Genomic DNA, 23096 nt, shown 5'->3' with positions numbered 1-23096 from the left:
GAATAGAATATATTTATATGAAGCGCACAAAGCAAGTCCCAACATTTCCTTTTTGAAACATGTGGCCAATTTAATGTCCCTGTGTGGTGGCTAAAGAACCAAAATTAAATGTTGTAGCATCTCTTTAGAGTGGTTTTGAACACACGACATGGTATGAAAGCACAAAAGCAGTGCTTATTTTTCTAAATTTGTTTGTTAAAAACTGAACGCTAAAACATGCTTGCACAATGGACAAGGTCTGACGAGCATTTGCTACACTGTCCTACATAAAAACTGCTTTACCTAAAAGGCAACATAATTAACCAAAAGCTTAGACTACTTTATGCATGTGGTGGGATGAGACAAGGGACAGCTATACACATTCAACTGCAAAATCTGTTATTAGAGAAAAGGAGATGGAAACTATTTAGGCAATATGCTTGTGAAAAATGAAAAGGAAAAGGGGATCTGAAACATCAAAAATGTTGAGATCAAACAGTATCCCCAACTTCTTTAATACTCGAAGAATAAGAATCCCTTCCAATCACATCCAGGACTAGCTGTTTGAAATTGATATTTATGAAATCTAGACTATGGTGTGCACCATGTCTGTGTTCTAAATGCAAAGGTCTTGTCAGCCATGTAACTCAGTCAGTCTCCCAATGAGTTGATCATGTTATTACAAGAGGACTGTTCCTTCCCACAGATATGATAAAGATTAGTACTGACTCAATTACCTTTTACTTTTTTCTCAGAACACAGAAAATATGGAGTATCTATATACAATAAGAGACAGAATAAACCAAAAGTAGGCCCACCTAGAGAGGACAGGGTCGAGTGTTCACTACTATTTTTATATTAAGCTATATTATGGAGTATTACTCAGCTGTTAAAAACAATGACACCAGGAATTTTGAAGGCAAATTGATGTAACTAGAAAAAAATCATGCTGAGTGAGGTAACCAAGACCAAGAAAGACAAACATAGTATGTACTCACTGATAAGTGGATATTAACTCTAAAGTATAAAGGATAACCATGCTACAATCCACAGACCCAGAGAGGTTAGGTAACAAGAGGGCCCAAGAAGGGGAAATGCATGAATCTCTCAGGGAATGGGAAATAAGAAAGCTTTCCTGGGTCAATTGGGGGTAGGTGGGCATGGGCACTTGAGGAATTTGGTTGGGGGGATGTGTAGAGGGCGAGAATGCTTTAAGAGATGACTGGAAAGGGGGACGTTTCAGCGTCAGATAGAAACCTGGTGCACGGAAACTTCCACGAATCTACAAGGATGACCCCAGCTAAGACTCCTAGCAATGGTGCATACTCAGCCTGCAATGGCCATTCCCTGTGATCAGATTGGTGATTATCCTGGTTACCAGCTGAGAGCCTACATCCAGTGACTGATGGAAGCAGATTTACAGACCATGGCCAAACACTGGGCCAAGCTTGGGGAGTTCTGCTGAGGAGAGGGAGGAGAGATTGTAGAAGCCAGAGGGGTCAGGAATACTGGAGGAAAACCCACAAAAACAACTAACCTGGCTCAAAGGAACTTACAAAGTCTGAAGCAACACACCAGGAAGCCTACATGGGACCAACCTAAGCCCTCTCTATATATGTGACAGTTGTGTAGCTTGATGTATTTGTGGAACTCCTTTGTAAGAATGGGAGTAGGGACTATCTGTCCCCAATGCTTTGGCAGGCCATTAGTAACCTATCCTCATAATGGATCGACTTGCCCAGTCTAAGAACAAGGGGAGGTGCTTAGTCTAATGGCAACTCGATGCTCTATGCTTTGCTGATAACCATGGAGGCCTGCCCCTTTCTGAGACAGAGGTGGGGTAGGTTGTGGGGGGAATGCAAGCAGAGGAGCGAGGGGAAACTGCAGTCAGCATATAAAATAAATAAATTAGAATGAAAAATTACAGAACATAATAATGTAATTATGTGTTTTTATGTCTCTGTTCACTAAAACATAAAATCTTACTAGAACATTCTGCTCACCACTGTTTTCTTTATTAATTATTATTATTTATTTTATATCCTGATTGCAGTTTCAGCTCTGTTTTATTATTAGCTGGCACACAATTATTTTCAGAATTAAAAAAAAAAGTGATCTGAATAGGTAATGACCAGCTACAAACAGCCTCTGTAAAACACAATGATATTTCTATGCATAGAATCCTAAACTAATAACCACAAAAAGGAACTGTAAAAATTTCACAGCTGCATTATTCCTAATAGTAAACATCCAGAAATAGCCAATCTGCAACAGGAGACATGTATAAGCAAATTATAGTCTATGTACATTAGGAAATATTACTTAGTGCTACCTATTTGTTTTAAGGGACTAATAACAGGGCATCTAAAAATATTCTGTGAAAGAGTAAACAAAAGAGAACACATCCCAAACAACAGCAGCACAAAACATCTGTGGTGGAATAAAGTGGAAGAATGGCCACTAGGTTGGGGTTAACTTTAGGACAACAAAACCTGAAATGTTCTATGCCTTGATATGACTGGGGCTGCAAGAGTTCACATAGTTATGAAAACAGATGAAGCTGCCCACTATGCGCATTTTGTTTGGGGGACAAGGTCATACTCTGTGGCCTGTGACCCATCTACTCAACCTCCTGAATACTCACTTGGCTTTCACACAGGCAGGCCAGATACTCATAACTTTTTTTCAAAATGCAGATAGTTCTGAATTTGTTTACCCAGGTATCACAAAGGATACAAAAACACAAATAGAGGAACCAGACTATACCAGCTTTCATCAAATCTGCCTATTAATTTATTTGTTTCCTAAAATCCATTATTGTGAGACATCCAAACAGAACTGGACTAAATTAGTGGATGAATTATCCTGTGAGGAACCATACTGAGAAAATACCTATTACTATGAAAGATGGATTGTTTTTTATTTAACTGCAAGTACACAAAACTTTGACAGGTAGCATGAAGGAGTTCATGAGGCATGACAGAATGACTAGATAGAGATCAGATGCACCAAAGGACAATGTGACATGACACACCAACCATAAGCTGTGTGCTAGCCCTAAACCCACAGGCTGAAGAATACTGAAGTTTTCAGCTTCGCTCTACTCTCAAAAGTAAGTAATACAGAAGGACCAAAACAAAACAATATTCATACGGCATTTTGGTAGTCACTGTGCTAGTGAAATAAAGAATGGGCAAGTGAAAAGCTAAATTTCTTATTTTATTCAATTTAAATTAAGTTTCACTTTGAAACATTTTTAGCCACTACAAAGTATGATTCTAATAACTAAATCTGTAAATTTATTTTTCAGCAGTTAATCTGATTACATGCATTCATTTATATATTTATTTGTTTATATTTATGTGATTGGATACACATGCCACAGAATACATGTGGAGGCCAAAGGACAACTACTAGAAGTCTGCTCGACCCATTTACAATGTGGGCACTGGGGATCAAATTCAGGTCAACAGGCTAGGCAGCAAGTGCCTTTATATGCCGAACCATCTTGCCATCCTTCAACAAAACTTTAAAATAGCTCATTATTAATTTTCACACTATTGTAGTTCAAAAGCTATTTTCAAAAGATTTCAATCTCTTAAAATGTTATTAAAATTAATTCTATTGTTTTGTTTACAATAGAAAGTGAAAAATCATTTCACTTGTTTCTCTTCACAATCAAATTTTACTTTTTTCTTTTTCTTTTCGACACAGAGTTTCTCTGTGTAGCCCTGGTTGTCCTGGAACTTGCTCTGTAGATCAGACTGGTCTTAAACTCAGATAGCCACCTGACTCTGCTTCCTGAAAGCTGGGAAAAAGGCATGTGCCACCACACCCAACTCAAATTTAACTTTTTTTTTTTTTTTTTTTTTAGTTTTTCAAGACAGGGTTTCTCTGTGGCTTTGGAGCCTGTCCTGGAACTAGCTCTTGTAGACCAGGCTGGTCTCGAACTCACAGAGATCCGCCTGCCTCTGCCTCCCGAGTGCTGGGATTAAAGGCGTGCGCCACCACCGCCCGGCAAATTTAACTTTTTAAATTACATTTTTATACATGTATTATATATGCATGCACATCTGCAAAATAAGTGACTGTCACAACACACGCCTGAAGGTCAGAGGACAATTTATAAAAGTCAGTTCTCTCCTTCTACCACATGGGTTCTGGGGAAGGAACTGGGGTTATCAGGCTTGGTGGTAGGTACATTTACTTAATGAGCCCCACCAGCTCTGTTCTGCTTTAAAATACATATATGGCATAAGTTATGTTTCAAATGGACTGTACTGTTCTAAAGGCAGGTGGTCAGCAGTATCACTACCACGCATGAGCAAACACTTCAGACATCTCCTGACCTTTGCACTTGATTGTCTTCTTTTCTTTAGCTGGATGAAGTCTGTTTCCACCCTTTCTGCCAGTTCTAATTTTCTCTTGTTCCTTTTAAATGCAGCTAAGCTGAATCCTACAAAAGAGAAGAACAAAAATAACACGAGAATTATTAGAGTAAGAAGGCCAGAGAGATAATTTCGAAACGTCTTCCTAGAAAAAAAAAAAAAAAAAGCACTGTTGAACTGCTGCTTTTTAAAATTCTTTCCAAGATACGCTGACAAAACTGGAAAACAAAACAAATAGCACAAGTTTAGAAACTTAAGGAAAAGGTCAAATCAGAGAAACAGTTGAGTTCTGAAGGGAGACAGGGCACGGGGAACCTGGAGACCCTTGACCATCTCCATGCATAGGCCTAAGAGATGAACATAGGGAACAGAGCACTAGAAAGTGTATTAGAGATGCGCTACAAGAGGAGAGAATCCCGGAGGCTGACACCCCGCATGAACAGTGAAACTAGCTACCACAAAGAATGAAATGAGGCTTCAAGTCTTAGCCTTGTGTCCAGACTGAAGGAGAGAAAGCTTTCACAGGATGAGTGAAAGTTCATGCTATCTGTATGATCAGAGGAGGGGACAGTGACCTCGGTGCATATCATGTCTCATCTTCATTGTCAGCTGAACTGCATTCAGAATCACTGAGGAAACACCCGTGGCTGTACCTCTGAGGGGACTCCAGAGAGTTTCAACTGGAGAGAGAGGAATTGCCCTGAATGTTGGTATGCCACTGCATGGTCTGGGGTCCTGGACAGAACCAGAAGAATAAAGCAAGCTGAGAACCAGTCTTTGTTCTCTCTGCTTCCTGACTGTGGGTGGACAGTGCCCCTCATATGTAGCCAGAACATGGTCCTCCTTAAGTTTCTTCTTCTTTGGTGTTTGACCACATATTATCCAGACAGACAGGCAATGGAAAAAAAAAAAAAATCACTGGGTAGCCTGGTATAGTGGTTCATACCTATCATCACAACCCTCAAGAAACTGAAAAAAGAAAAAAAAATTGTTAAGGGTTTGAGGTCAGCTTGGGCTACAGAATGAAACATCTTTTAAAAAAAAATCACTAGAGCTTCATTAAACATCTACAGAATACACCCATTAACACTGGTACATTCTCCAACCTAGACTATATATTAGGCACCAAAAGATGTCTCAAGATCTTAAAAACTGGAATCTTATCACAAATTTAAAATGCCAGAACCAAATTTAGAAACCAACAATCAAAAATAGAAAATAAACAAATACATGAAAATTAAACAATATGCTCAGGAATACCGTCACTGAATGTCAACAGGTCACTGAAGAGTCAGAGTGATGATGATACACACCTTTAATCCCAGCACTCGGTTGGAAGAGGCAGATAGATGGTTCTCTGAGTTCGAGGCCAGCCTGGTCTACATAGTGAGTTCTAAGACACCTAGGGCTACACAGCAAAACTCTGTCTCAAAAAAGAAAATTCACTGAAGAAACAAAAAGGAACTTATAAAGTCTCTCGAGTTGATGGAAACACTGCATACCAAAGCCTGTTTTTTCACCAAATGAGTACAATAAAAGCAACTTGAAGTAGTTAATTCTTATGTCAAAGAGCCAAGTCTAAGAAAACAATCAAATGCCAGGAAATCATGAATATCAGATCAGAAAGAAGTGAAATCGAAACTAGAAATAAACTACTAATAATCAAATTATTAGTTGATTTTTGAAAAATAAAATCAACAAACCTTTTGCTAAATAAAGAAAGAAAAATAAATTAGATGTGAAAAAGAAGAGACTTACAAAGTGGTATCACAAAAATTCAAAGAACCAAAAGAGCTGCCATGACAATCATATGCCTGCAAACTGGAAATTTTAAATGACACAGATAAGCTCTGGACATATACAATACAGCAGACTGGATCAAGAGAATGGAAAAGTATAAAGCAGTCTAAAACAAGTAATGAGATAAAGGCGGTAAGTCAGTACCCCATATAATCCCAAGATGTATGTAGAACAGTAATCAAGCACTAGCCCAGTATGTATCAGATTTGAGATTGTCCCTTAACATTCAAGACATATGGAGGAGTCTCCTGATGTGGGATTCCCCTCTGTATGCTGTGAATATGTCTTATTATCAACAGTTAGTAATGAAGCTCCTTTGGCCTGTGGCAGGGCAGATTAGAGCTAGGTGGGAAAATTAAGCTAAATGCTGGGAGAAAGTAGGCAAAGCTGCCATGTAGCCACCAAAGGAGACAGATGCAGGCTGAAACCTTAATGGAAAACCACAAGCCTCGTGGTAAAATACAAAATAATAGGAATGGGCTAATTTAAGATGTAAGAGTTAGTTAATAAGAAGCCTAAGCTATTGGTCAAGCAGTACTATAATTAATAGAGTTTCTGTGTGATTATTTCGGGTCTGGGCGGCCAGGAAACCAACAAGTAGTCTCTGCCTACAGTCTCCCACCAAAGAAAGGTCCATGACTTCGATTTCACTGATGAATTCTACGAAGTATTTCAAGAAAAAATAAATAAATTTTAATTCTTCTCAAACTATTTCAAAAAATAAACTGAAAAGGAAGAAACTTTACCAAACTCATTTTACTAGATCAGCATACACTGAAACAAAAATCAAAGACACAATAACTACAACCTATACATCAACATCGCTGATGAACACATATCAAAATTATCAATATAACAAGAAGCCACAGCTTCAAAATGTCAAGTAAGAGTTATCACAATGATGCAAGATCAAAGCAAACATATAAATATAGGCATGATATCACATCAAGAACAATCAAGAGAACAATGAACAAAAACATGTGATCTCAATTCACATAAAAGAAAGCATTCAGTAACATTCAGAACCCATCATGATAGAACCCCTGACGAAATTAGACACAGCATCAACATGCCTCAAACCAATAGAGGATGTAATGAGTGACAAGTTCATAGTAACATATGAAATGAGAAGCGCCAGAAGCACTTCCTCCAATATCTCTTTACACCTTTATCAACACACTATTAGGGGCAGGGAAATTAAGATAAAGGACTAAAAAGCATCAAATTCAAAAGGAGGAAGTGACAGCGCCTAGAGTGTATGACAGGAGTTTAGACAGAAAGGACTTAAGACTCCACACAACCATTAGAAATGATGAGATCTAGAGCATGGCAGGACTGAAATGGAACAGTAGCAGGGCCAGCAAGATGTCTAGCAGGTACAGGCCTTTTACCATTTTACCACGGAGCCTGATGACCTGAGTCCCATCCCCACGTAAGGTCAGATCCTCTGACCTCCACATACACACCATATATTCACTCACACAATGACAGGCGTGTATGCAAGCAGACACATGCAGGTGCACACGGACAGACAGACAGACACACAATACAAAACAAAATGTAAGAAAAGAAAAATTAAAAACAAGTAATAGCAGCAAGCATGCTGTTTTAATAAAGAAAGTTATACCCCAAGGCAGCCTGGTACAGAACCCAGATCACCTGCAAGAGCCTCAGGCACTCTTAACAACTGAGACAGCTCTCCACCATCACTCTCATCTAGCATTTGTCCTTTTCGATTTCATCATAATTTACTGTGGCATTATATTATCTTCATGAGCTAAGATGTTTAGTGTTGTGAGAAGGGCCTACTTTGGTTATCTTTGATGAGTTGATGGCCATCAAATGAGAAGTACAAGTGTTTTACGTTGCTCAGCTTAGCAGTGGCTGGTAATTCTTCCTGCACAGGAAGAACTCTGAGAGCCATACAGGAAGAATGGGATTTATAAGTGAAAGGAAGTTTTTGGGCAATGAAAGTCTTTCTTTTCTGTAATAACTAAGTGAAGTCTCAAGAACCGATCAATTATCTGTTTTATCAATTACATAGTATTCTAAAATAGACAAGAGTAAAACATATTTTGGGACTGGAGAGATGGGTCAGCTATTAAAGGCTAGGCTCGCAACCAAAAATATAAAAAAAAAAAAATTTAATCACACACACACACATCTATATCTGTTATACACACTATTTGTTAACTACTATCTTAGGCTTATTATATCATGAAAGAAATATTAAAGTAACTTATAAAGAACAAAAATTTCTGTGAAGTCAAAAGAATTAAAAAATAAAAGTAAGAAAGTTAATGCTATATATATATATATATATATTACCTAAAGCAAATCCATAGATTTCATGTAATCTACATGAAAACATCAAAAACATTCTTCACATAAATAGAAAAAGCAATTATTTTTTTAAATATTTATTTATTTATTATGTGTACAATATTCTTTCTGTGTGTATGCCTGAAGGCCAGAAGAGGGCACCAGACCCATTACAGATGGTTGTGAGCCACCATGTGGTTGCCGGGAATTGAACTCAGGACCTTTGGAAGAGCAGGCAATGCTCTGAACCACTGAGCCATCTCTCCAGCCCCAGAAAAAGCAATTATAAAATTCAGCTGTAACCATCACAGATCCAGCAATCATCAGCAAAAACAAAGCTATAGGCATCACATGACCTTACTTGAAAAATACATTACAGGAGGCAGAGTCAGGCAGATCTCTGTGAGTTCGAGGCCAGCCTGGTCTACAAGAGCTAGTTCCAGGACAGGAACCAAAAGAAAAAAAAAGAAAAAAGAAAAATACATTACAAAACCATATTAACCAGAATAGGGTGCTAGTGACAAAAAATAGCAAACACAGACACACACAGAGAAGCAGTAAGAAAGCACAGAAACTGATCAGTATAATTACAGTCAGGTTAATCTCAAAAAAGGTGCCAAGAATATCTAATGGAATTCTCTAACGAATAATGCTGGGGAGAAAGAAAAAATGACACTATTTCTCTCAACACAAACAAAACTCAATGCAACATACATCACAGCATGAAATTTGCAGGTAAATAGATGGAACTAGAAAAATCATCCTGAGTGAGGTAACCCAAGCCCAAAAAGACAAATATGGTCCTTTGCCTATATATTGTGGCTTCTAGTATTGTATTTTTAGTGGAGTTCCGTAGTGTGGGAATGAGCAGATCTCTGTGTCTATCTCTACCTGTTTCTTCTGCCTTTTCTTATACTCTTTTCTGCTTGGAATAATCCTCTTGTACATGTAAAGATTTGTCACTCGAATTGGTTTAAAAAAAACATTGATTGGCCAGTAGTCAGCCAGAAGTATAGGCAGGATAACCAGACTAAGAATGATGGGAAGGAGAAGGGCAGAGTCAGGAGTGACCAGCCAGCCTCAGAGGGAGCAGGAGATGATCATGCTATGCTCTTAAAGATACTGCCATGTGGCAGAGTGTAAATAAAGAATATAGGTTAAGCCAAGCAGTGGTGGGGTAGGCCTTTAATTCCAGCACTCGGGAGGCAAAGGCAGGTGGATTTCTGTGAGTTCGAGGCCAGCCTGGTCTACAAAAGCTAGTTTCAGGACAGCTAGGGTTGTTGTTACACAGAGAAACCCTGTCTCAAAAAAACCAAAAAAAAAAAAAAAACTGTAATTTGGGTTAAACTTAAAAAGTAAGAGCCAATTAGTAATAAGCCTAAGCTATTGGCTAAGCATTTATAATTATTTAAGACTCTGTGTGTTTATTTGGGACTGGGCAGATGGGACAAGAAATGTCCGTCTGCACTTTTCCTTCTGTTTTGTTTTGTTTTTCTATTTCAACATATTAGCTATTGTTTTATCTTATGCTATATTTTATTTTATTACTACTAACCCTTACAAGATTGTTTGTTTTCTGATGAAAGACAGAAAGAGAACAGATCTGGATGGGAGGGAAGTTAGGGAGGAAATAGGAGAAGTAGAGGAAGGGAAAATCATCATCAGAATATATTATGTGAAAAAAATCTATTTTCAATAAAAGAGAAAAAAATCACAACTCTACATGCAAGACCTGAAACTCAAGAAACTAGTATTCAATGTCCAGCAACTAACACATCTCTCTCTCTCTCTCTCTCTCTCTCTCTCTCTCTCTCTCTCTCTCTCGCTCTCACACACACACACACACACACACAAACACACACACACACACACTGAAGCCAATGATATAGGCCAGTGTTTGGATAAGATCACAAAAGCAGAGGCAAAAAAGGAGAATAAAACTATTATTATATCAAAGTACAAACTTGTAAGCATCTACAGGGGAAGGGAACAATCAACAGGAGAGACAACACAGAGAATGTGATAAGTTAATATCTAGAGCATATAGCAAATTTAAAAGTCAAATAGCAAAAAAGCAGGTAACTGGTTTTTAAAATGGACAAATGATCTGGGACAAATAACTTAAATAAGTATTTCTCGAAGAAAACATACAAAAGGCCCAAAAGAATATGAAACAATGCATAGCATCACTAACCATCAGGATAAAGCAAATCAGAAGTAGAATGCGCTGTCACCTCATCCAAGTAGAATGGCTATTATCAAAGAAACAGAAATAACAAATATCAATAGGAAAAGGAGAGAGGAACCCCAACATTTTTCAGTGAGAAAATAAATTAACAGTCACTATAGAAAATAATGCAATGTTCCCTCTAAAAACATAACTAGCACATAGCCTAGCAAACCTATTTATAATACAGTATATAGCCAAAAGAAAGAAGTCATTATATCAAAGAAATAAATGCACTCCAGTGTTTACTGTAGCATCAGCAATAGAGACAAAGACATGAAATCAAGCAAGGTACTCATCAAGGAATAAAAGTAGGTTTAAAAAAAAAGTGGCACATAAATAATGGAATATTATTGAGTCATGAAAAAGAAAGTTTGTCATTTGCACCATGGGTAGATATGGGAGGCATTCAGTTTAATAAAATAAACAAGCAAAAAAAGACAAAATCAAAATGTTTTCTTTCTTGCTCACTTGTGGAAGTTAAACAAGTCATCAACAAAAGACAGTACAGACTAGAAAGGGTAAGAAAACTAACACGGGTAAGAAGGAAGAGAATTTGGAAAAGGACTAGATATCACAAAGACAGGAAATAGGAGCCATAAGAAACCTGCAGCTTAGAACTGAAACATGCAGAACAATAACTGGGAAGGCGGGGCTCTGACAAGTTTAAGGTCTTCAGAGACCAGCATGCTGCTCACCCTGATTTCATCCTCACAAAGTGCAAACATGCATAAAATTCTGTAACATAAACACATACAAACATTATGCCCATTTCTGACATTTTGATTTTTCTTTTTAATGATCAAAGATGGAGACTTTAGAAGTCAATAACTATAGACTAAGGATCACCAAAGATTATAAGCAGATTTCTCATTCAAACCTTTGAAGCCACAAGTTGTGGATTCACGGGTTCACAGCACTGAAAGAAAAAGGGCGTGAACCATGAATCCCAAATTTGACTAGCTACATTTCAAAACTGAGGGCTAGATAAAGGCAGTACCAGAGAATGGAAAACATACCCAGATGATCACCACCAAACCTACCCTACAATAAAGACTAAAGAGAATCATTGGCAAAATACAAAGGATGCCAGGCAACGTCCAACAATAAAGCTCTGATTATAAGGTAAATGAACAATTATAAAAGCTATTTCTATTCTAATTTTCATATCTAGTTGTTTATAGAACTAAGGTATAAAATAGGCTACTCTATACCTGTATGCTTTTTACATCTAATCAAGTATGTGCTTTTGTTTGTGCACATGCCATGCTATGTGCAGAGGTCAAAAAACAACTCTCAGGTGAGTTTGAGACCAGCCTGGTCTACAAGAGCTAGTTCTAGGACAGGCTCCAAAACCACAGAGAAACCCTGTCTCGAAAAGCCAAAAAAAAAAAAAAAAAAAAAAAAACCCAACTCTCAGGAATCAGTTCTTTCCTTGCAACATGTGTATCTGAGACTGAAGTTGGGGGGCATCAGGCTGTCAGTCTTGGTGACACCCACTGTGTTTGCTAAACTATCATTGGCTATTATGAAATTTTGTGACATTAATAACTAAAAGGAAATGGTGACAGAGGTACATAACAATGAAACTTATTAATATGGTCCCATGAAGATAGCACAAATTCAATTAAGTTATAATCTTAATGTATTAAAATTAACCTCTATGATAACCACAACCTCAAAGAAAACAGCAAAAACTACATGTATAGCTTACAAAATGAAATGAAAATAACTTCACTATCAAGCAAATAAAAGCTAAAGAAATAAATAAATATTAACAAACACATAAAAATTAATAGAAAAATCTAAAGTAAATATAAAAAATAATGTATACGCAATAGCATGGACATGTTATGGCATATATATTGAGGTCAGAGGACAAATTCCAAGAGTTGGTTCTCTACTTTCCCCATGTGGTCCACGTAATCAAACTCAGGTCATCAGGCTTGGCACAAGTGGCTTTATTTGGTAGCGTTATGTAACAATCTTAAGATGACAAAATTATACTGATGGGTAGTAAATTAGTGGCTGTTAGGGGTGAAGGCGGGAGGGAGTGGGTAACATCACAAAAAGTCAATATGAAAGACTTAATTGAAAATAACGGTATTCTTGAAGCTCAGCTCTAACAGTGGCATCCTAACTGAGACATTGGTAGAAAACCCACTGAATGCACCATACACATGTACACGCATACACACACACACACACACACGATAAGCTATTAGCCTGATTTCACCACCACAGAATGCATACAGAATCAAAGCATCAAAATGTACCTTATAAATATGTAAAGATACGTCATGATTTTTTAATTTAAAAAATAAATGCTTAAATAATATGCTTTTATAATATATATACTGTATTTGCTAATATTTCCTATCATACTGATTATTACTATAATCTTTAGTGTCAACTTAATGAGACTTAGAATCACCATAAAAATACTTTGGGTATGTCTGTGAGGGGCAGTGTAGATTAAGTTACATGAAATAGAAAGATCCAGCCTAGATTTGGGTGGCACCATTCCACGGACTGTAATTATGGACTGAAAAAAAAAAAGGAAAGCAACCTAAATGTAAGCATTCATTACTCTCTGCTTCCTAACCCAGGTGACGGTGACAATACGACCAGATACGTCCTATTCCTGCCATCATACCTTCCATGCTGTGATGTACCATGAACCAACTATAAGCCAAAATAAACCTTTCCCTCCAAAATGTGCTTTGGTGGGTATTTTGTCACAGCAATGAAACAAATAACTGATGCATTATAATTATTATTATTATCAACATCATTATTATTCACTCAGTATTAATTAAGACTATATAGTTAGCACAGCTTTTATCTTCTGGTAATAAAGGAATCAATCACATCAAACCAACCTATGTCAGAACAGGTCCAGGAATGTAGTCAAGTGAGAATTCTGAGTGCCTGTGAGAACATCCAAGAAAGCAAGACAAAAGTCTTGTGACCTCAGTTTCTTCAAAACTCAGAATTGCTCTTGGAATGTGTTTTTGTGCTCCTCCCAGGTGTAGCAGATAGGAGTGAGTTCACTTCAAACTACTCATCATTGCTTGCTGTTGCTATTCAATTAAATACTTAAATTACCTTTTATATACCTCTATAGAAAACTTTGTTTTTCGGGCTGGGCGGTGGTGGTGCACGCCTATAATCCCAGCACTTGGGAGGCAAAGGCAGGTGGATCTCTTTGAGTTTGAGGCCAGCCTAATCTACAGAGTGAGTTCCAGGACAGCCAGGGCTATTACACAAAGAAACCCTGTCTCAAAAAACCAAAAGAGTGAGAGAGAAAATATGTTAGTATGCTGTGGCTCTGAATTTAACAAAACTACGTCACACTGACCTATGTATCATTGTCTTACTTATGAGGTTTTTCAGTTTTAACTCATGTATCTTCTTCATACATACTAGGCCTAAAATTTTTGTTGCTGATTCCTCAGGGTCAGGGGCATTGTGCCCTATGTCTATAAGGTAAGGAATTGGGCAGCAGAGGTAGAAGAATGAAGTTTGGGGACAGCATGAGCTACTCCTTTAATTACTGTTCAGTTGTAGCTAAGAGACACCAAAAGCAAGGCAACTTATAGAAGAAAGGCTTTTTTTTTCCAGTTTTTTGAGATAGGATTTCTCTATGTATCCCTGGCTGTCCTAGAACTTGCTCTGTAGACCAGGATGGCCTTGAACTCACAGAGATCCACCTGGCTCTGATTCCCAAGTGCTGGGATCAAAGGTGAGCACCACTGTGCCCAACTCAGGAGAAAGAGTTTAACTGGGAGCTTGCCTACAGTTTCTTTATGGTGGGGAATATGGCAGCAAGCATGCATGGCGCGGGAGCAGTAGCTGACAGCTTACAACTGATCAGCAAGACAGAGCCTGGCATGGGATTTTGAAACCGCAAAACCCACTCCCAGTGACAGACCTCTTCCTAAGGTCACAACCCCTAAACCAAACAATCAAATGAACTCAGTTATGGGGTCCTTCTCATTTCAACCCCAAGTGCTCCATAGTAAGTTTCAGACCATCTTCAGGCACAAAGTGACTAAAATCCTGACTCTAAATACAAAGCAAGAGGCTGAAGACATAGCTCAGTAGTTGAGAGCCTTTGCTGCTCTTCCTGAGGATCCAGGTCACATGCCAGCAACCAAGTGGTAGCCTACAATCAGCTATAACTCCAGTGCTATGGGGAACTGATGCCCTTTTCTGGCCCACTGCACATACATGGTGCACAGACTTAGCTGCAGACAAAACACCCACACACCAAAAAATAAACCAATCTAAAACCAAAAGAAATCCTTCCTCAGCTCAAGAGCAGTTAGGAATCCTCCCGCGTCCTTCAAAGAGAGCACTGTTGCTTTACTATTCATAATCATATATGTCACCTAAGAATGAGGATGCAGGAATACTTTCAGACCTGGCATAGTGACTCACATTTGCAATCCTAGCAATTAGGAGGAGAACCTTATGTTCAGGGCTAGCCAGAGCTATATGGTAAGTTCCATACCAACCTTGGTTACAGAGTAAGACTGATTAAAAATAAAAAGCAAAGAAGAAACCTCCAGAATAAAAAAAATGATGGAAAAAAAATCAGTAAATTTGGGCTATCTTTTACCTCTAAATATTTCAACATAAAAGTGTTCTACCTGTGCATGAGAACAGAAGTAATGTAACACTTTGGGCTTGTTGTTCATACAGCTTAACTCAGGAAGGTTTTACTCACTTGTGGTCATGATGCTAGGAGGGCAAGAGGGTATCCCATGATCCACTGCCCATCTGTAGGCTCCTTCTCCAACTAAAAAGCTAACAACAAAAAAAGTTATTCTTTTAAAAATACATAGTGTCATCTTCTACAGTCAATAAGTTATAGAAATTATCACGTGACAATTAAAGTCAAGTCTGAGAGATACAAGTAATTATAGAGTTGGTGCAAAATAAGACAGCTGCATGCTCAATGTATCTTTTAAATTTTTCTTCATTAGAAGTAACTGATGTAGAAATTGGGGAAAAAATTAACACAATAAAAAGTGAAAGTAACTTCCTATGGAAAATAAGATTTTCCTTTGATCCACATGGCCATAACATTTATTTTATGTAATCTGTTCGTTAAGGGTCTAAACAAATGTCTTCAGACTTGTTATTTTGTCTAGAACTAGATATACACAAACCCACTGGCATGCTGACACCCTAAGTTCAATGCAGCAAAAAGGCACATAGAATGCTCACAGTTATTTCCACTCTAGTGAGGAAATACTAAAATACATCCCAAAAGGGATTTTTTCAGTCCTATTCTACAATTTTTAATATTAAAAAGGGAACAGGACATTTCTGGTTTATGAAACACTAATTTCCAAAGACTTCAAAAAGCATGCCAACACAAGTAACAATCCTATTCTCTTAAGTAATTTCATGAGGTAAACAGTGATTGTAAGCAGCGAATTGCAACAATCACTTCATCTTCTTCCATAGCCAACTACTTAAAGATCCCAGCCAGCTAGTAATGGACCCCTTGAACATGTGCCTGGCTGTTAGCCTCCTACTCTCTATTTTTCAGTTCTAATCATTTCCCCCATTAAAGTTCAAGAGCAGGGGCGGAGAAATCAGTAGAGAAGAGCCTCCGCTTTCGCAGAGGCCCACACTCATTTCCCAGAACCTCCGCTCAGAGGCTCTCCATCACCTGTAACTCCAGTTCTGAAAGAACTGACTCTATCTACTGACCTTTGAAGAGACCTGGATTCATGTGCACATACTTCCACAAAAACAGACATACGTAATATAATTTTCAAAACTATACTAAAACAAACATCAAGAGTAATAACCATTAAAATCTTTATATTCAGTTATCACCAACAATAGCAAGAAATTCAGCATTTCCATGGAATGATAACTACCACAAAGCAATATTTGAGCTGGGCAATGATGAAGCCACCTCTAAGGAGAGGAAGCAGAGTCAAGCACAACAAGGTCACATGTTTAGAATTCATATGGCATCCACAAAAAAATGATTCAAATAATCATTTTTCTATGAATACTTTTAAATGCCTGAGATACTTAAAAATCTGCAGAAATTAAATGATAAAAATCTCAGTAGGCACCCTGAAACATAACAAATGGTGACAAAGGAAACTTAAGAGATTAATTCCAGTAACCGCCTTCTTTACATTAAGACTACAATGGAGCTGGGAGGTGGCGGCACACGACTTTAATCCCAGCACTTGGGAGGCAGAGACAGGTGAATCTCTGTGAGTTCGATGCCAGTCTGGTGTATAAGAGCTAGTTCTGGGGCTGGAGAGGTGGCTCAGAGGTTAAGAGCACTGGCTGCTCTTCCAGAGGTCCTGAGTTCAATTCCCAGCAACCACATGGTGGCTCACAACCATCTGTACTGAGATCTGGCGCCCTCTTCTGGCGTGTGGGCACACATCGAGGCAGAATGTTGTATACATAATAAATAAATCTTTAAAAAAAAAAAAAAAAAGAGCTAGTTCTGGAACAGGCTCCAAAGCTACAGAGAAACCCTGTCTCGAAAAACCAAAAAAAAAAAAAAAAAAAAAAAAAAAAACTGAAAAAGAAAGAGGAGACAGCCAACAGAAATTTTCAAATTCTGTGCAACAATGGTCACTGCAAATAAAAGCTGTCACATGAAATTCAGAGAAACTAAAGCAAAGCTTAAATGTAAGAGAACTTGATTTAAGGCTTTCTATTAATATAAAAATGTAAACCAGATGGTGAAATATTAAGTGATCATGGCAGAAATTCGGGCTGAACCTAGTTTGTTTGCAACACTCCAGATAGTCAGTCATCTAGGATTCAATCTCAGGGTCTAGAATCTTTGTTATTTGATGTACAGTTCTTAATTTTTCATTCTTTCACCATTCATAATTCTGACATAAATAAAACCAATGTAGAGCATGAGAATGTGGCTCAATAAAGTGCTTGCCTGCTATGCTGTCATCTGAGGGGAGGGAACTACCATTGAGAAAAATGCCTCCTTCAGATCAGGCTATAGGCAAACCTGGAGGGCATTTTCTTAATTAGTAATTGATGGGGAAGGGCCCATCCCATCATGGGTGGCGCATCCCTGGGCTAGCAGTTGTGGCTTCTACAAGAAAGGCTAGGTATGGAGAGAGTAAGCCAGTAAGCATGGCCTCTGCATCTGCCTCCAGGTTACTGCCCGAGTTCCTGTCCTGATGTCCTTTGATGATAGACTATGATGTAGAAGTTTAAACCCTTCTTCAACAAGTTACTTTTGGTCATGGTGTTTCATCATAGCTATAGTAACCCTAACTAGCACACCTAGTATGCATGAAGTTCTGAGTTTGATCCCTTGATCCACATAGTGAGTTGAAGCCAGCCTGGAATAAATGAAAATTTGTCTCAAACTTTGATATAATCTACGTAATTCTTAAATACTTTAAACATTTTAAAATATTAATATTTAGAAGTCACTTATAGATACTATAAAATATACTAATAGGTAGCCTTTGCTTACCATTGAATATTATCTAGGAATTTACCATCACATGAAATGTCATATAAATGTTTTGATATCATTTCAATGTAAAATTTCTGCAAAGTATTTGTGTATGTATGGCAATACATACACATATATACTGACATGTAGAAATAAAAAAATCATTTTACAGAACAGCAAGTACCAACTTAAACTTCCTTTGAGATTTGTTCTGAATCTCTGAGGAAAAATTTTTAAAGTAGGTTGGTACAAACCCATTAGAAAAGACATTAACTCTACCACAGTAAGGCATGCCCACCTCTGTCCTTCCTTCCTCTAAACCTCAACTGTCCATAGTTACACTGACCTTCCTGATACTGTTTCTGTGCTGTGGATGCACCCACCCCAGCCCACTCTAGTCAATTCTCAGACAAACCAGTCATGAAAATCATTGCAAAACACGAGTCAGAACTCATGTCTAGCTAGCACTGTTACTGAAGCCACAAACCTGAGATTAGGTAGGTCATGGGACCTAAGAGAGAACCTACTACTAATATTCTGTGAGATGAATATAACATTAAACCAACACTCAAAGACTTATCACCATACCCATGGGCAAGTGCATCTCTCAGCCCTCATCAGAGAAGATCATTGTTGCAATAGATGGCAATTAACACAATAACCCACAACTGGTCACCATGCAGACACTACAAAAAAGCAAGGTGTTCAACCCTAAATGCAACATCTACATCATGCTCTTAAGTCTCAGGGACCATCTCAGAAGAGAGACTGGAAGAAATATAAGGAGCTAGATGTAATGACGACTACAGCGAAACAATGCTTTCTGGAGACAGTAGAGCAGTTGTACATATGTAATGACAGCAACTGTGACAGCATGCACATGATCTTCATGAAATAAAGTCAGACAAGAATAAAGTGGGGAGGTGATCAGGAAATTCCACTCCTATTGGCAACTGATAGCTTCTTGAAAGGGAAAGTCAGTTCTGTAAAGAGTTATAGTCCCTGAGAGGCTACCCATGGTCTAGTAGATGACACAGGCATTAAGTAGACACCGTGAATTTAAAGAAGAAAACACGTGAGAATTGAAGGAAATTGGAGAAAAGGTTCAAGGGAAGGGAAAGGAGGGTGGAATAGACCAAAACACATTATATTCATATACAAAATTCTCAATAATAAAATAATGGTACAAGAGAAAATACTAAGCATTGAATTTAAAAAACTATCATTTCATTGTGCATTATAAATACATATAACTGAAGACAAATAAAGCTACTAATACTTAAAGCTCATGACCATAAAGTGCAAGAGCTCACTGCACTAGGAACATGTACGAAACTAACAAAATCTGAATTTGGGTAGAGGATGATATGACTATATGTAATATGTATGATGTATGCAATGTGTATATAATTGTGTGATGTGTGTGGTGTCTATATAATGTATGTGATATGTGTGTATGGTGTATTGTGATGTATATGTAACGTTGTGTGTAGCATTGTGTAGTATGTGTGATGTGTGTGGTATGTATACAATGTGTATGCAATGTGTGTGATTTGTAATGTGTGTGATATGTGTGTAATGGATGTGTGTGTGTGATGTGTATGCAATATGTGTGTAATATATGTGATGTTTATGTGGTATGCAGTGTGTGAGATGTCTGTGGAATGTGAAATGTTGTGACATGTGTGATGCGTGTATGTGTTCCTGCACCCATGCAAAGACATGAAGAGACCAGAGGTCAATGCCAGGTGTCTCTCTATGTTTTTCTATCTTCTATTTTTGAGTTAAGGTCTCTCAGTGAACCTCCAGCTCACCATTTCAGGAAGACTGGCTAGTTAGCAAGCCAGGGATTCATCTGTTTCTGTGCCACTCCCCGAGCATATGGATTATATGCATACACTACCATACAGGACTTTTACTTGGAAGTATGACTCATGCACTTTACCCAGTGAGCTAACTGCTGAGGATTCTTAATTTCTATTAAAAAAAAATCAAAAATATATGACCAATTTGATTTGATATTTATGTCCTCCAATCTGACAAAATCCATATTCTGAAATCCAATTCTGAACAGTTTTTGGATGGTGTTAGGAGGTGTGGCTTATGAAGGGGTGACTTAGGTCCTGAGAGACCCCTACTGAACAGGGTGAGGGTCCAGTGGATTCCACTGTCCTCTCACCATATGACTCAGCTGGGAAAACTAAACCCTCGCTGCACACTACAGCCACTAACTTCTTGACCTTAAGATGCCTTAGCTTTAGAACTGTCAGAAATACATTATTGTTTTAAGCTACCTAGTCTATGACATTTGTTACAGCAATGAAATTAACAAATTATTACTGTCTGCTTTAATAATTATGAATGTATTGTCAATTTTACTGATGTACAACACACAATTATTATAAAGGAAACCCAAGATATGATATAACTTCAACCTACTATATCTTAGTAGGTATCCCCCAAAAAAAATGTAACACAGGATCTCTCCATGTACCCCAAGCTGGCCTTAACTCATAACCCTCCTCACTTAACCTCCCAAGTAATAGTATTCTAGGTAAGGACATGACATCAAGACAAATATTGATTTTTCTTAACAAAAAAAAAAAAACAAAAACATATAACCAATGTTGGGCATGTTACCACACACCCATAATCCCAGCAACTCAATTGTTGAAGTAGAAGGATTGTCGTGAGAATGAAGTCATCCTGGGCTACATAATGAGTTCCAGGCCAGCATAGGCAACAGTGTGAGTCCCTGCCTCAAAAAGAAAAAAGAAAAGAAAACAAATCCTAGGCATAAACAAACAAACAAAAAATCTCCTGCCTTCCTTCCCCTGTGAGTTATAGAGATAAAAATGAACATTTTATTTAAGACATTTTCGATTGTGTGTAGTTGTTCTCTGGCCCTTAAAATGCCCTATTGCTTTAACATGTAATGCCTGGTCGTTAAGTTTTTCAGTTTTCACATGATAGCTTTTCTGACTCCATATGTGACAATCAGCAAACAAACAATACACACTTGTTGAATAAATATTATGGACATATGATGAATGACTAGATGAGTATAAACACAGTGTAATACAGGTGAATACCAAAATTATAGGATTCAAGTTCTGTTATCTCAAATTCTCTTAACCTAATAAACCATAAAACACTTTAAGACAATACATGAAACCCACAAAAAATCACAATGCACAAATGTAGTAATTAGCTAATTATCATTACACAGATTAGGTACTAAACTTGGGCCCAGACTCTCTCATTAAAGAGCATCCTGCATGACTGGAAAGTGTCACATCAGTATATATAGGAAGAGATAAATATACTATAAAATATTATGAGGGATTAGGTGAGAGCAACTGGATTTCTATAGGTCAAATTAATAAAAAGTGCCTTTTTGGGCTTTTGCTGCTCAGGTGCAGGCCACTGCAGTCAGAAGATAGGAGCAGGCCACATTAGGCAGAAGAACAGAGACCTACAGCTGCACCAAAGCCAAGCTAATCACCAGAAGGCCAGATCCCAACAAGGATAGAGACTCCCTGTTAGATTAGAGGTCATACAAGCCACCATAAAGCCAGGCCACAAAGACCAGAAGACAAAAGAGTACTATGGGACAATAGTCTTGTACCCTATAAAAATTTGGGGGCTGGAGAGATGGCTCAGTGGTTACGAGCATTGCCTGCTCCTCCAAAGGTCCTGAGTTCAATTCCCAGCAACCACATAGTGGCTCACAACCATCTGTAATGAGATCTGGTGGCCTCTTCAGGCATACATATAGATAGAATATTGTATACATAATAAATAAATTTTTTAAAAAATTGTCACTTGTGTTGGTTTAATAAAATGCTGACTGGCCAGTAGCCAGGCAGGAAGTATAGGCAGGGCAACAAGAATAGGAGAACTGTAAAGAAAGGTTCAGGCTGTAGTCGTCACCCAGACACAGAGGAAGCAAGATGAGAATGCCTCACTGAATAAAGGTACCAAGTCACTTGGCTAATACGAACAAGAATTATGGGTTAATGTAAGATATGAGTTAATAAGAAGCCCGAGCTAATAAGTCAACCAGTTTATAATTAATGTATGCCTCTGTGTATTTCTTTGGAACTGAATGGCTATGGGACTAGGCAGGACAGAAACCTCCACCAACAAAAGAAGAAACAGAATCGAAGGAACACAACACCCATCCAACAAAGACAAACTCAGAAATTAAGACCTAGACCTATAATCATCACAAATCCAGATGCCTAAACGCCTGTGTAAGAATACAATCAACAATAGGCAAGGCAATATGGCAACACCAGAGCCCATCTATCCTATGAGAGCAAGGCCAGAATACTTCAACACAGCTGAAGAACAACAAAAAAAAGACCTTAAAGTCAACTTTATGAAGATGATAAGAGACCTTAAAGAGTCAAGGAAAAGAAAAAAATTAGAAGAAATCAATAAATACCTTAAAGAAAGCCAAGGAAAAACAAACAGGTGAAGGAAACTATTCAGGAAATGAAAAATCAAAATAGATGCAATGGAAAACACTAACTGAGAGAAGTGTAGAAACAGAAAATCTGGGTAAGCCAATGTGATGTGGGATGCCCTTCTGTATGCCGTAAATATGTTTTATTATCACTGATTAATAAAGAAGTTGCTTTGGCCTATGGCAGGGCAAAACAGAGCTAGGCTGGAAAACTAAACTGAATGTGGAGAGAAAGAAGGCAGAACAGGGAGATACCATGTAGCTGCCGAAGGCAACAGACACCAGAACCTTACCAGTAGGTCCCAGCTTCATGGTGATATACAGATTAATAGAAATGGGTTAATTTAACATGTAAGAGCTAGCGAGAAATACATCTGAATCATCAGACAAACATTGTAATTAATATAGTTTCTGTCTGATTATTCAGGT

General features: G+C 37.9%; 1 protein-coding gene across 6 annotated transcripts in view; it reads right to left on the bottom strand.

The window, feature by feature from the left end:
- The window catches only part of Tasp1 (taspase 1), a 357326-nt gene that overhangs the window by 270350 nt on the left and 63880 nt on the right, over nt 1–23096 (bottom strand). For all 6 annotated transcript variants that reach the window (XR_009057693.1, XM_057780148.1, XM_057780147.1 and 3 more), the window contains 2 exons: nt 15449–15528; nt 4329–4435 (listed from right to left, as the gene is read on the bottom strand). Coding sequence is in view for 5 of the 6 variants with exons in the window: in XM_057780148.1 (XP_057636131.1) it covers nt 4329–4435; nt 15449–15528 (187 nt within the window). In the remaining variant the exon portion in view is untranslated. The remainder of the gene's footprint in view (nt 1–4328; nt 4436–15448; nt 15529–23096) is intronic.

This window comes from Chionomys nivalis, chromosome 9, assembly GCF_950005125.1.
Source record: "Chionomys nivalis chromosome 9, mChiNiv1.1, whole genome shotgun sequence".
NCBI lineage: Eukaryota > Metazoa > Chordata > Mammalia > Rodentia > Cricetidae > Chionomys > Chionomys nivalis.
Note: the sequence above shows the minus strand (reverse complement) of the source record. Positions and strands in the feature narration are given on the sequence as shown.